At 38.3% G+C, this 14,888-nt stretch overlaps 5 protein-coding genes across 5 annotated transcripts; 3 read left to right on the top strand and 2 right to left on the bottom strand.

The window, feature by feature from the left end:
* Nucleotides 1–263: 263 nt before the first annotated feature.
* On the bottom strand, nt 264–2,121 carry BATDEDRAFT_92293 (uncharacterized protein; the record flags this gene model as incomplete). The annotated part of the gene is made up of 5 exons (XM_006682427.1): nt 264–948; nt 1,041–1,245; nt 1,318–1,645; nt 1,721–1,840; nt 1,912–2,121. 5 exons carry the CDS (start codon nt 2,119–2,121, stop codon nt 264–266), a joined length of 1,548 nt encoding a protein of 515 aa, XP_006682490.1.
* Nucleotides 2,122–2,187: 66 nt separating this feature from the next.
* BATDEDRAFT_20962 (chaperonin-containing T-complex alpha subunit TCP1) lies at nt 2,188–4,877 on the top strand. The gene is made up of 8 exons (XM_006682309.1): nt 2,188–2,294; nt 2,365–2,477; nt 2,815–3,152; nt 3,260–3,441; nt 3,526–3,828; nt 3,938–4,254; nt 4,335–4,636; nt 4,742–4,877. The coding sequence occupies exons 1-8, from the start codon at nt 2,225–2,227 to the stop codon at nt 4,794–4,796; spliced, it is 1,680 nt and encodes a 559-aa protein (XP_006682372.1). The 5' UTR covers nt 2,188–2,224; the 3' UTR covers nt 4,797–4,877.
* A 455-nt stretch (nt 4,878–5,332) lies between these two features.
* BATDEDRAFT_92225 (uncharacterized protein) lies at nt 5,333–10,218 on the top strand (the record flags this gene model as incomplete). Its single annotated transcript, XM_006682476.1, has 18 exons — nt 5,333–5,408; nt 5,481–5,599; nt 5,773–6,722; nt 6,839–6,965; nt 7,084–7,196; nt 7,285–7,354; nt 7,418–7,466; nt 7,549–7,674; nt 7,769–7,931; nt 8,032–8,137; nt 8,254–8,466; nt 8,557–8,668; nt 8,748–8,903; nt 9,001–9,296; nt 9,400–9,558; nt 9,691–9,789; nt 9,869–10,003; nt 10,123–10,218. 18 exons carry the CDS (start codon nt 5,333–5,335, stop codon nt 10,216–10,218), a joined length of 3,165 nt encoding a protein of 1,054 aa, XP_006682539.1.
* Nucleotides 10,219–10,991: 773 nt separating this feature from the next.
* BATDEDRAFT_28100 (uncharacterized protein) lies at nt 10,992–12,430 on the bottom strand (the record flags this gene model as incomplete). Its single annotated transcript, XM_006682343.1, has 2 exons — nt 10,992–11,103; nt 11,193–12,430. 2 exons carry the CDS (start codon nt 12,428–12,430, stop codon nt 10,992–10,994), a joined length of 1,350 nt encoding a protein of 449 aa, XP_006682406.1.
* Nucleotides 12,431–12,921: 491 nt separating this feature from the next.
* On the top strand, nt 12,922–14,786 carry BATDEDRAFT_20958 (H(+)-transporting V0 sector ATPase subunit d; the record flags this gene model as incomplete). The annotated part of the gene is made up of 6 exons (XM_006682308.1): nt 12,922–13,042; nt 13,431–13,602; nt 13,719–13,897; nt 13,999–14,156; nt 14,236–14,412; nt 14,533–14,786. The coding sequence occupies 6 exons, from the start codon at nt 12,922–12,924 to the stop codon at nt 14,764–14,766; spliced, it is 1,041 nt and encodes a 346-aa protein (XP_006682371.1). The 3' UTR covers nt 14,767–14,786.
* Nucleotides 14,787–14,888: the final 102 nt, after the last annotated feature.

Below are 14,888 nucleotides of genomic sequence, written 5' to 3'. Positions count from 1 at the left end.
GTCATGCATTGCACAATCACCACGTCTGAATCCAGTGATAGATTGACTGTTTTGGCATTCTCAATAAAGATGTGTACATTCATTGTTGTGTTTTGATTCTTTTATTTTACATGAATACACTCGTAACTATCAACCATATCATCTGCTACAATCAAGTCATTCAGATTTGTATCTGATGATTTGTTTATAAGTCTTCCATTTACACTAAATAGCAAGTCAACCATAAAACAATATCCAAATGTTGTATATATTTTGTGTTATTATTACTCATAATTAATCTCAATGCATCTTACAATCGTTTGCAAAATTGCTACGGAAATACTTGCAACCAGTCTTGCAGAAATTCCACGATATAAACCAGAAACCCGCCAAATTGGGTTCCATTCATCAGATTGCTTCTTGAATCTGGTCGTCGATTGTCGATTCCGTTTAAATCGAGAATGTTGTTTTGATAAAGTAGGATTTCTTTTTGATGATCGAGGTCCACCTTCTTCAATAATAATGCGATACACACAGTCCAAGATTCCTACATAAGGAACAGGCGAGGTTTGTACCACAGTTTTGTATTCGCATTCACGCATACCAAGTTTCTGAGGATTGGGCTGCAAATGTGGCATACGACGCACTACTTGACACATGAGTCTTTTACGTACCGTTTCAATAGGAAGCATAACAATCAGTTCCAGCAATCCAAATGCCATTTCACAAAACAAATAGGAAAAAGGACTTTCTTGCTGATCTAAACCAAGTCCCCTGTCAATGATCAACGGACCAAGAAACTTGAAAATTGGATTGAGAGTATGAAATGCAAGAGTAGGAAACAGCAGATTACAAGAAAAAAATATGCCAAAAGGTTTGTCGGGAAACTCTTCCCTCAGTACTGTGTAAAGTGTGCTTGATATATATCTATATTTACGATGATATCTACTTGACGTTTGAACAATTTGTCTAATGATAGCATGTGAATCAGTAAAATAGTACTAAACCATTTGGTTTACACTCACATTTAAAACGAAATGATTGAGCGTGTATGCTATTACCTGGTTTGAATCAATTCTAACGGACTAAATAGTACACCGCAAATAGCGTGGCTAGCTAGTAAAAGACCTGCTTGAGGGATTGGATTTTCAGAATAAGACAACTGGATATCATCCAAGGGAATATTGAGAAACGAAGCCAAAACATCATTTGTAGTAGGTTGTGTCCAAGCAAACAGCAGATCTCTTAAAAAATTTGCATTGTTTCCTAGAGATAAAGCAATGTGTTTAAATGTCAAAACCAATTTCCAAAACAGGCAAGTAAAAGATCTGCAACTACCTTTCCAAAGAGAAGTAAATCCTTCGTCATTGTGTAGTAGAATACGAAAAATGGTATCCAAAGTGCCAGTATCTAGAATAGGAAGCTGATACTGTGGTCGTGTAGGATCGTCATCTGAAAACGAAGTTTGAAGAAGATAACCGGAAGCATCTGCGGCAGATGATTGTAAAATGGAGTTTTTTTCAGTACGATGAAGAGTAGATTCGACAAGACTGTCATTCAATTGTGCAGCGTATTCCTCTGCGTCAAAATAGCTTTGATCATCATCAATATCAGGAACACTACTCTGATCCTCTTTACTGCTACCATCATCGCTAAGACAAGTATCCTATTCAACAGTTTAAAACAGTCAAGATTAAATCAATGTACCAAGACAAGCAACACTACAACAGCGTGAACATACATTAGTGGATTGACGATCGTATTTGTCAGATTGTGGATCGATACGCGGAGAAGTCTGACAATAACGATCCGATGATTGCATTTGCTCAATAAAAGTATCGGATGGAACATATTGAACTTGCTATATGAACAATACCAAGCAAGTGATTCAGTAAAACGCAATAGAAACCAAAACGAATGATCATTCAATACCTTGAGAACAAGAGCATTTTCAATAGGAGTTGATATGGAGATGGCCGAGAATTTTGAGATGCAATACAAAAGGAATTGAATGTAAGAGTGATGACGATAGTTTTCGGTTGAATGAACCGAGTTTAACGGAGTGGAAGAGCCGTAAAGCAATCCAGACAGTTTCTGTAGTTCGTCCCAGTCAGCAGGATGTTTGATGCCAGTCGAGTCCATGTGAGTGCGACCAACTTCAAAAATCAAAAATCAGAAACTTGAAATTCTTCATCGTCCAATCTCAAACTGAGATCGACATCTTGCTACAGTCCAATACATTATCATGTCTAAATCAAACCCTCTTGCAATTGGTGGTCAGAGAGTCTCTGGTGCTGAAGTGCGCCAACAGAATGGTATTCTTGCTTGATTAGATCTGTCCGACTGTCTTGAACTTGCATTGGCTGACGTATCGCTTGCCAATATTCTATATTTACTACCAATGCTTTATAGTCATTGCTGTCCAGTCTATTGCAAACATTGTCAAGAGTTCTCTCGGTCCTGTTGGTCTGGATAAAATGTTGGTCGATGACATTGGTGTAAGTGATGGTCGAGTGTGCTATAGCACGAGTGTGTTATAGCATGAACTAATGTCCTGTGTATGACCTTGATCCTCAATGACTGCTTTACTCATCATCGTCCTGTAGTTGTCAAAAAACTTTAAATCTGCCTTCCGCTTGCTTCTCTCGTCTTCTTGTTGCTATTCCGCTTCCGCTTCTTTTTCTAATTATTCCAGATTCCACTGCTAAACAGTTGTCTGTTCTATCAATCTTTTATCTTTCCATCTATTCAATCTCATTGCATTCATTGTAAACGCTTGTCCGGTTTGAATTCTAATGTTTGTATCTGCGTGCACACCATTAATTTGCTTGTTAGGATGTAACCATCTCTAATGACGGTGCTACAATCCTCAAATTACTCGAGGTCGAACATCCTGCTGCAAAGGTTCTTGTCGAACTTGCTCAACAGCAGGATAAGGAGGTTGGTGATGGCACTACTTCTGTTGTCATTGTTGCTGCCGAATTGCTACGGAGAGCAAACGATCTGGTCAAAAACAAGATCCATCCTACTACCATCATCACTGGTTACAGGCTCGCTAGTAAGGAAGCAGTCAAGTTTATTGCAGAGCAAATGGCCATCAAAGTTGAAAGTCTGGGTCGTGACTGCTTGATCAATGTTGCCAAGACTTCCATGTCCTCCAAGATCATTGGATCGTATGTTTTATTCCTGCTTGACTGATTAATTACTCTATGCTGCTCTGAATATCCCATAAATCTTGTTTAATACTGCCAATCTAACATGTATTGCTCACAAACTCTAGTGATAGCGAATTCTTTTCAAATATGGTTGTTGATGCCATGACTGCTGTCAAGTCTACCTCTGAAAAGGGTGAAGCAAGGTATCCCATCAAAGCTGTCAACATTCTTAAAGCACATGGAAAAAGTGTCAAAGAAAGTACTCTAGTCAAGGGTTATGCTCTCAACTGTACTGTTGCTTCCCAAGGTATATAGGATCTTGCTTACTAGAGCACTTTATCAATTATGCTACTCTACACACATACTGATTACTTTACCTACCTGATTGTAGCTATGAAGACTAGGATCCAAGGTGCCAAAATTGCTTGCCTTGACATCAACTTGCAAAAGGCACGCATGCATCTGGGTGTTCACATTGTAATTGACGATCCCGACAAGCTTGAAGATATTCGTAAACGTGAAATTAAAATTACTACTGAGCGTATTCAAAAGATTTTGGATGCCGGTGCTAATGTGATTCTGACCACTAAAGGTATTGACGATCTTTGTCTCAAACTTTTTGTTGAGGCTGGAGCCATGGCTGTTCGTCGCTGCAAGAAGGACGATCTTAAACGCATTGCCAAGGCAACTGGAGGTAATGATTTGATTTAGTACTGACTGGAATGATTTATTCTTGAATAAGATGGCTCATCAGCTTTGTATGTTTCATTCGTATGTGACCATGATTTTAATGCACATGTTAGCTACTTTTATCTCTACACTCGCAAATCTGGAGGGCGAGGAAACCTTTGAAGCATCTTATCTTGGTCATGCTGAGGAAGTTGTTCAAGAACGCATTTCTGATGATGAATGCATCTTGGTCAAAGGAACCAAGGTTCACTCTTCTGCATCCATCATTCTACGTGGTGCCAATGACTACATGCTGGATGAGATGGAGCGATCTGTACACGATTGTCTCTGTGCTGTAAAGCGCACTCTTGAAAGCAACACTGTTGTTCCTGGAGGTGGTTGTGTAGAAGCTGCTCTTTCAATCTATCTTGAAAACTTTGCCACTACTCTGGTATGTTTGCATCTTGATTCGTTGTCATTTCTATCCCTACTATGTATGCTTTTCCGTCGTTAACACTGCTTTCAAACTAGGCTTCGCGCGAGCAACTTGCTATTGCTGAATTTGCCAATTCTTTGCTTGTCATTCCCAAAACTCTAGCTGTCAATGCCGCCAAAGATTCTACTGATTTGATTGCTAAACTTCGCGCATACCATAATGCTGCTCAGAGTCCAGGAGCTGATGAGGCTAAAAAGGCATTAAAATGGTCGGGTCTGGATTTGATCAATGGTGTGGTTCGCGACAATCTCAAGGCTGGTGTGATTGAGCCTGCCATGTCCAAGGTCAAGTCTTTCAAAGCCGCCACTGAGGCTGCCATTGCGTTGCTGCGTATTGAGTAAGTTGTCATGTATTTGATGATCTGTTGTTATACAAGTACAGATTGACAGGCACTGAACTCGTCAATTTAAATACTGACGACTTTTTACTACTTGTTTTGTAGCGATATGATTAAAATTGACCCCGAACCTCAGCAAGAGGATCCCCACGGTCATTAAGCGATGAATAGGTGTAGACAAGTGAGCAAATGGGTGTTGCATAACCGATGCTATTTGAAATAAAGGCAATACTTCATTTATTATATAAGCAGATTTACATTTACTGTTTTTTATCCAAGTGGTATGATTACAATTGCATTCACGTACAATGTGAACAAGATTGGCATGAAATCAACCGTTGCAGCCTTTACTTTGAATTAGAGCGTATCTGATATTCTAGGATAACAGTTTGATTGAAAACAGCCAAACTCAATATCTGGATTGTACTGTTTGAATGTGTATCATATGATGGGCGAATATCTAAAAGAAACCAATTTTCAGTAGGAAAAATAGCGAATATCAGCCATTGTTGATTCCAAAGCAATCACTGCAAGATAAATACAAAAACGATCCATCTTACATGAATACGATTGCAAATGAATCGAGACTAGCAAACGAAAGCAATTCAAAACAATTGTTATGCTGATATCAAAGTTGAGCGGCTTTTGTTTGTTTTCCTATTGGATTGATATCAACATCAATCTTGCGTGAAAATCATGGACCAACTACCAAAACTACTGAACGAATACTTTGAAATACCCTCTACTTCTTCCCAAAGAAAACAGGAAATAGGTACTACTGTATCATGGTTGAATGGGTATCATATTGACAGTCAATGGTTTAACACGTATACGTATTATGCAGAATCTCATCTGGAGTCGCTTCGAAAACAGCGTAGCAATATTCCAGTCTGCAAGCAGATTCTTCAAAATCCACAGTCTTCTACTTCATATACTCATTGGTTTTGCTTGACAGTGTTTGAGGTATTCATGCAATACAAATTCATACTTGAATGGTTCAAATGGCTGTCAATGTTCGACGTGGCGTATATGTTGATTTGGCGATATGATGTTATGCTATCTTGTGCTGTACCATTCACATTTGCATTTCAATATACATCAGCATATACTCATTTAATATAAAATTCTATTTATAGGAGTTACTGCCTACATGGAATTCCAAAATGACTGTATCTGGACGGCAGCAAGTCAAAGAGTTTTTATGGACGCTATTAATTAATCCACAGTATCCAGAAATGTTTGCTAGTTTTGTTGCTACAAAATTGGCTACTTTGATTGTTCATATTGCACGACAAGAAATGCCTTCTGAATGGCCAACATTTTTTGAGGATGTTTTGGCGCTGCAGACCACAGACCCACAACTATGTCTTAACCTACTTAAACTAGCTGTTGAAGAATTCATGTTTATCCGGCAAGACAGCAATATGATTGATATGCAACAAACTCAATTAAAATCCATTATAGCGTCACGAGCACCGCGAATATGTCATGTCGTGATTCAAGTTCTCGATCATATCTATCAAACTCAAGTTCAACGTATTGGATCCAATTCACCGTCTGTTTCGTCAAGCACCACTTTGAATGTCGGCACTGCCTTTTATTCTCCCTACAAATCTGAATTGGCTTCGTTGTCACCTGGAAGCAAAACATCTGATCTATCTCCATTAAATAGGCATTTATTGAATTCCTACGAATCGCCCTTGAATAGATCTTTGTTGGATGATGCGCATACTGTACCATTGGTATACAATGCATCTTTAGATAGCCACTATATTACACTCTGTCAAACCTCTTTAGATATCATGCACAGTTTGCTGTCATGGATACCCCTGGAAGACCCTTTGCCTGTTCAATCCATTGTAAAAACTCTACTATGCTATTCTCAGTTTACAGATGATAGTATGAGCAATTTGGGATCTCAAAGTCTATCCTGCATAAACGAGGTTTTGCAACGCAAATACACGCCACAGGGGCACAATGAGTTTATTTCATTGCTCATCAATCATATTTCTGAAATTCTACGGTATTTAATGTCTAGTCAAGATTCCAGTGTCGATCATCCGCGTCTTCAAGATATTGATTCAGAGTAGGTTTCAAGACTCGGGCTACTACATGCTTGATTTGAAATCCAGTATCTTGTCAATTGTATTTTAAAATGTTGAAATGGTTTTTTTGGGTTTATCGCTATTGTGAATTACACAGCTATCTATGCAAGTTTACAGACCTTATTGGCCATTTTATATCTCAGCACTCGTATAAAGCAGAAACAGAGAATGGATCCCATTTTTCAGAATTCTTGCGACTATTTTACAACTACACATTTGCTCAAGTGAGTTGCTTTGACTATAACAATAGCCATGCAATCTTGTTGTTACTCATGCTGTTTAATCTTATTGCAATGGATGGGTTTCAAATTCAACGTGAAATGCTCAATTGCAACGTTTTAGCAATCGTCGGAAGACTTTTTAGCATGTCTTGATATTTGGAAGCAATTCATTGGCATCATGCTGGATAGATCGAAAAAAATGGATTCAACCGCGTCTACCGAGTATCTGATCAGGTAGTTTTCTGAATGCTTATATAACAGCAATGCCTCTTTCTACTATAATTGTTAATGCGCATCATTTAAATTGTTGAATGGGATATAGATACCATGGCGGTTTAGTTGGAATTGTCGATGCTTTGTTTAAACTCAAAAGCTCGTCCTCGACTATTTGGGTAATGTCTCGTGTCATTCTTATTTTACAAAGCAACTTTAATAATGTGATGAATGTTTTATAGAATTCTGAAGAACGAAAATTGATTGAGCAGCATTCTTTAGATGTTATTGGTAAGCTGGACTGATTAGATACGTCTTGAACCTGACTTTAGTAATGGTTGTATCTGAATCTTTTTATATCTGTGACAATCAGTAAACGTGGCAGATTTGTTTCCATCAGATATTTTGCAGCGATCATTTGACTTGTTTACCACTCATAGTACCACAATCTTTCAAAGACTAGATGGACAGAGCCCAACTGCTGACACAATGAGAGAATGTAAGCCACATGTGGATTTTTGTGGCATTTCTATTTCAGTGATTTGGGATTATACTCACAGTTTTTGAATATCTAATGATTTGATGGATTATAGGCACACTGTCTATTGAAATGGCGTTGCTTGTTTTTGGACGAATCTCCCACTTGTTTACAAATGACTTTGATAGGACGTTTGCAGCGTCTTTTGCTTTAGTTGATCAGTTTTGCACTTTTCAGGAATTTCTATTAAGACATAATGTCATGCTCAACGAGTCTCTGTAAGTCGTGATTGTATCTGCTTATTTTTATTTGGCACACTATGACTGTTTATGCTAATCAATCCTATTTATTTTTATCTGATGTATGAAATAAATAAAGACCTACAACCGTCATGAATACATTGATTCTATATGTTCACTGGTTCACAAATTTTCACCAAGCAGCACAAACCAACTCTGAGATGTCTTCCAAATTTGACAATCTAGTTTTCAAGATAACGCTCATTTGCACACAATCTCTAACTATAAATGCAAGTACATGGCGTTTTGAGTTGTATACATGGTCGAGGTTAGAAATCTCATTACTTTGTCAATATTTTAGAATCAATTGCTTCAATTTTCATCATCTCGACTGCTTCGTGCCATGTCAGAAACTGTGCGACCGGATTTGTTCAAAATTCCCCATGTGGTAAAATGTCTTTCTGAGCTTCATAATATTGCCTTTAACACTACCTCGTCTACACGAGATGGTTTGTATCAATTTGCTACAAATTTATTTGTGCTACCAGTTTTGAATGCAAAGATTTTTGAAGAGGTATATCTGCAGAGCCTTGAAAAATGACTAGAGTTGACAAAGGTTACTGGTTGCATCAAGGCGTTTCTAACCATTTTATTGTTACCCCAGGAATGGAAAGAGCGATCTAGAATGTATCAGCAGCTTATGCAACCTCTGGTGACTGCGTTTGTTGAACTTGTTCAAGGTCCCAATTTCTCCAACACGGCTCAGCAACCTCAAAGTATGATTTGACTGTTTTCAACTATTCATTACAGTGGTTTATAATGCTTATTCTCACATCATGCTTGACTGATTACTAGTTCAACAGCAAATTGTGTTGTCTATAGAAGCTTTTGTTGGATGCCTTCACGCGATTGAAGCTCAGGGCACGTTTCCCAAGGAAACTGTATTTGAAGCTTTGCAGGCCACCATAGCATCGTCCATGTCACTCCTGAATGTATATTCAAACGACAATGGTGAGTTTGTATTCAATTCATTTTTTCAAGAGTTTAAACGTATATATGGCTAAATGGATTTGGACTAAAACAATTTGATGTATAACAATTCATCCAGCCATGCTATGTGTTTTATTGGATTACATAACGCTACTTTTCAATGCACTTCGAGCCCAGAATGCAAGAGAGAACATGGACTTGTTTACGCAAACCATTCAACTGTTTATGCAAATGCTCAAAGGGGAATCGCTGACAAAGCATATACAACAAAATTTGGGATCTGCTGTGGTGGAAAAAGCCATCAACTTTTTGTCTACAACAATTGATCATCCTCACAAAGGCAGCTCTACCATTTTACCACAAATTATATCTTTCTGTGTCCAGGATCTGTATCCGCAATGCATTGATGGGAACGTGAGTGCATTATACAGACTTATTTTCAAGTCGTGTTTGACCTTGCTCATTTAAGCTAATTTACTCGTGTTTTGTTTTCCGGTTTTTTTCATGCTGAATCTAGAATACGTTTTTTGATTCCATTCGACCTCTGTTTTATGATATGCTTTATCGAATACTGTTGAATCACTGGAGATACTTTTTTAATGCTCGTGTAGGAATAGCTTTGGGTGGCGACCCAACGGATTGCAAGAATGAAACCGAGTTTATGGCAATTATTCAGGTATAATGATTTGATTTGCATTGTTTTTGTATTGATTGGGGATCAAAAAACCATTCCTCTACATAGTAGAATAGAGTTTTGTTGTGTGGATATAAATGGACGTATTGACTGTTGTGGATGCCGATATTTTAGATTTTTATGCTTTCTTTTCAAGGCACACATGTGGATATGATTAAACAAACCATGACCATCTTTGAGCAACTTAATGAAAAATGTCGACTTTTTTCAAGAGTATGTACTTTGTCTTGTATCACCAACCTTTTATGTGTTATTTACCTATTCTTCTGCCATGAACTTCTTGATCTTTTAGCCCGTGTTTGTACAAAACATAGCACCAAGCATCATTAAATGTGTATTGGACATCTTGTTACAAAAAACACTCGAGCTTTTACGTGACGACCTGATTCAATTTATGGGAAATATTGTAACGGCTGATCCCAGTGTGGTATATTCCAAAGTAAATATAATATTGACCTATTACTAGATTGACTCTACAACATAGATGGATGCGTATTGAACATAAACGAGCTGAATGGGATTGATTCTAATGTTATTCATGTGTAGGTTGTTACGCATTTTTTTATTGAAAAATGTAAATCGTTTACCAAAGAGCAGCAGAATATGCTTGGATCACGACTGGAAAATATCAAGGTACTGTAGTTTTAATATGAAGCGATTTGCTAGAGTTTGAATACGTAGCTGCAATCGACTGTGGAAACTAATCGTGTTGAATTCGCATGATAGGATTTGGAATCAAGTAAAGAAGGCTTTGGATTATTTATCAAGGAATATGCTTACTTTCAATCTCATATGAGAAATGAATATGCTCAATGATCCTAACATGATTGAGCACTTGGTGAGATTTATTCATGGCACTTGTTTATTCATTAATAAAATCAAAAGTGTCAACAGGTAAACTTACTTGTATAGAAATGGATATGACCCATTTAAAGGTGAATCACCTATTGATTTACACAGTTGGCTCAAAACAGTCGGTTTTAGCAAACTGTTCATTTTATCTCTATAAAATGATATCCATTACAACCGTATTCGCGTGAAATGAAACGCCAAGGATGCCAACATGTAATAAACAGCCAGTTTTATGGAATGGTGGTTATCAATCCACACCAAAAGTACTGGTTTTTTGTGTTCATCCAATACATGCACTCTTTGGTTTCCTGAATGTATCCGAATTGGGTTGATAGCAGTTGAATCCAATGTCTGGGTTGCAATGAACGAGTGTGGTGATCATATGTTACGAGTATATTAAAAATGAGGGTTAAAACTATAGTTTGATGTGTATTATGATGGTCGTTGTTTACAAAGAATCGAGAATGTCGATTGGAGAAGGCGCAGTTGATGCGAGATAAATACAAGTGCTTCATTCCAAGTGAATATAGCTATAATCAAAACAAGACAAAATTATGCATGTGCTATAAAGCTGTGGTCTCTATTTGCGCTGCAGTAGATTCAGCCGTAAAATGTGATTCAGAAGGCATGCACCAGCACCGATGCATTGTCCATGCTATGCACTGACACGATTTGCTATAGTATATTCATGGATTAAAAGGATGCAACCACTTTAGACACAATTCATGGTAGATATCAACAATAGATGAAACAGTATTGGTTACCTGCAGTAAGTAACTCGACGACACCGAGAGCATTTTGAGAATTCGTGTAAATGGGATTCTGTTTTGGAGCATTTCAGATTACTACAGCGACGAAAGCTATTGGCATCGCCACTCCGTTTGAAGCAACTGCGCATGCAAATAATGGCCCATTTTCGAAGATCGGGTGGAACACTCACATTAGTAAGAGGTTCGATGAGCGAGTAAATATTGACCGAGTAAGCAGTATGCAGAGCATGGCGAGCATTGTAGTATTTTGAAAGATAGGCGATTAGCTTTATAGCCAAAAGAAGATCGTCGGAACACAATGTTTCGACAGACGGTGCAGTGTAAGATTGAGTGTCTGTAGTAATAGCTGAAGGATGGATACGAGAACGACGACGACGTTCATCTCTGGCCAACAGGGGATCGACTGTTACATTGGAGTCAGCCAATGGGGACAAGGTAGGAAAAGGATCGTTATCAGTCAAACCTTGCATTGACGACTCTGCAACTGGTTCTGTCTGTTCTATGGGGGATAGTGCAAGAGCAGTCATGGTGATCAAGGGTAGTGCAGTGTGAGATGAGAGAGTTGTATCTACATCCATGGACATTGATGGTGTGTCTGCAGATGGATGGATCGAAGCATTTGCATTATCGTTGCTGTTGAAATTATAAGCATTGTCATTGTTTGGATGGAATGCAGCTTGCACATCATTCCATCCAGTTGGAAGTTGTTGCAGTGGAAAAGGTGATTGAATGGATTGATGGTCAGTGACAGTAGTGTCAGTCTCTGTATGAGCAGTGATCGCAATAGTTTGTTCATGCTGCATGGCAGCAGCAGCAGATTGCAGCAATGGCAATAATGCAGAAATCACACCAGCAGTGAGCAGTCTTAGACGCAGTGACTGAGTGCCTCTTACAGCCAAACTACTCAAGCATGCAAGAGCAGCAGAAAATGAGATTCGGATGAGAGGCAAGTCACTGCCATGTGTGTTCTTTCCTGTTCCATTTGCATGAGAATTGAGTCGTCCAAGTATTCTAACAACCAACTCTAAACCGCCGTCCTGTTCCAATAAATTTGCAGTTTTGGCTGTAGAAACTGATGCCAAGTATGATAGATGAAGAAGAGAGTTGTTTAGAGCACGAGAGTCTGTAGTAGTTAATGCTCTTTTATCAAACACTCCTGAAATGCCAGTTCCTGGAAGGACTAGAATGGGCTGACAAACTGACCAGTTGGCAATATTATCTTGTCTGACCATCTTGTTAGCCGTATTCACGTAAAAGATAAACAAGTATCAAATTATTAATCTCATGAAATGATAATTTGCATCGACTAAATTGTCTTTTAAACTCTTCAACTGACTATTCTTTTGATGATCAACATGGAAACAACTGTCACATAGAAATGTGTTGTTTTTCTAAACTAGAGCATATTCGACTTTTTAGAATACATTTCACGATCGACAAGTTTGAAGCTAGATATCGAGTCTTGTCAGTACATTTCGTTTGTTTCAGTTTAAACTTATAGTTTTTATTGTAGGATTGAATTGTGTGGATTGAATCCAGCGTAGATTTTTAGTAGGAAAGCAACAACTCTCCAACTACTGCAACATATATTTTATAATAGTTAAATACACAATTATTGGCGAAATTTTAGTTTATTTTGGCCAAACAACACAATCTGTTTTGGCCAAATGTTATGAGAACAGTTTTGGCCATTTGACTCGACTTTCCTCGAGTGTTTATCGCTATGGAGTCGCTGTTCTTCAATGTCGAGGTTGGGTTCCTGGAGGGCATTGTTCGTGGCTACAAGGCTGGCATTCTTACAAATACAAACTACCTCAATTTAATTCAATGCGAAACACTGGAAGGTTGGTTGTTACTCTCATTATCCCCTGGTCATCTGCTCTGGAGTGTATCGAGGCCGTTGATGCCTTGATAATGCATAGATATATGCATGCGGCTTAACTGCATTTATCCATGCTGCTTTCTGCTCTGTACAGAGCAGAGAAACGCATCCCTGTCTGCTTTACTCCAAACAGCCCTTAATCATCTGTCCTTTTACGAGCACATCACCAATCTCAATTCAACTGCTTCTACTTGCATCGCTGTCAACCACACCATACTGGACGACTAGACATCAAATAAGATGATCAAGAATGCATTGCTTGAAATCATAATGCTAATAACCACTCGGTTGAAATGCTCGTTAAACTGTTCACTTGAATTTACCAATATGATCTACTCAATCAACCCTAGATTTCAAGCTGCAACTCGCTGCCACGGATTATGGAAACTTTTTGCAGAATGAGCCTTCTCCAATTGCCACAACAACCATTGCGGAAAAGGCCAGAGAGAAACTCATCTCCGAGTTTAATTATCTTCGTACTAATTCCAATCGACCTTTGTCAACTTTCTTGGACTATTTAACGTATGTGCTGCTGTGTATCAACGTTTTGTCATTTCATTCGAGTCTATTGAGATCCTCCTAGCATATAATGATTATCAAATGATTATCAAATGCTTAACACACTTTGTATATTTCAGGTATGCGTATATGATTGACAATGTCATTTTGTTGATCACTGGAACACTCCATGAGCGTGACACACTCGAACTGCTTGAACGATGCCATCCTCTGGGTATGTTTGACTCTATAGGTGCTCTTTGTGTTGCTACTAGTGTTGCCGAGCTTTACAATACGGTTCTGGTTGACTCTCCCATTGGTAAGATACTCGATTCTTTGTATTACTTTGGTTGCAAATCAATTCATGTTTTGGTTTGATACATTTATTTAAACCAACTTTTTGAAAATTCTTGTTTTTAGCTCCCTACTTTGAAAAATGCTTGTCTGCCCATGATCTGGATGAAATGAATATCGAGATTATTCGCAACACTCTTTACAAGGCATATTTAGAAGACTTTCACTCATACTGCGAGAGCCTTGGTGACCCTACTGCTGAAGTCATGGGAGAGATCCTTCAGGTATAGGATTGTTGGTCAATCCAATCACTTGGAGTCCAACACTAATTATTTACATGCATCAAATTGATTATATACCTAGTTTGAGTCGGATCGTCGTATCATCAACATTACCATTAATTCATTCAACACTGAACTAACCAAGGATGATCGAGCCAAACTATTCCCCACTATTGGCAAGTTGTTTCCTGATGGTGTAGCACGGCTTGCACGAGCTGACGACGTTGATCAAGTGCGACTTACCATCGAAGGCTACCCTGTATGATTAATCTTGCTTTTTTTGATACTCAAACTTGTCCATTATTTCGAATGTTTAGTGCAGCTTTATCAAATGATATAACTCGTGATTTGAGTCAACTAATCCATGTTTAAAATGTAGGAGTATCGACCCTTTTTTGATATCCCTGTTGGCTCTGACCGCTCTCTAGAAGACAAGTTTTTTGAGCACGAAGTGTTTTTGAACAAGAGAGCATTTAACCAGCAGTTTCAATTTGGTGTGTTTTACAGTTATTTGAAACTCAAGGAACAAGAGATTCGCAACATTGTGTGGATTGCAGAGTGCATTGCCCAGCAACAAAAGGATCGAATCAACAGTTTTATTCCCATCTTTTGAATAAAGCAATTTCCTTTTTTATAGTCGAGTGTTTATTATGGCTGTCGTGCATCAAAAAGCATATCTAGTTTAGCTGTCCAATAGTTTTGCAACAAGATTCCGATTTTCAAAATCTCGTCCAA

This window comes from Batrachochytrium dendrobatidis, assembly GCF_000203795.2.
Source record: "Batrachochytrium dendrobatidis JAM81 unplaced genomic scaffold BATDEscaffold_16, whole genome shotgun sequence".
Lineage (NCBI taxonomy): Eukaryota > Fungi > Chytridiomycota > Chytridiomycetes > Rhizophydiales > Batrachochytrium > Batrachochytrium dendrobatidis.
The sequence above is the reverse complement of the archived record's forward strand: the minus strand, read 5'-3'. Positions and strand labels throughout refer to the sequence as shown.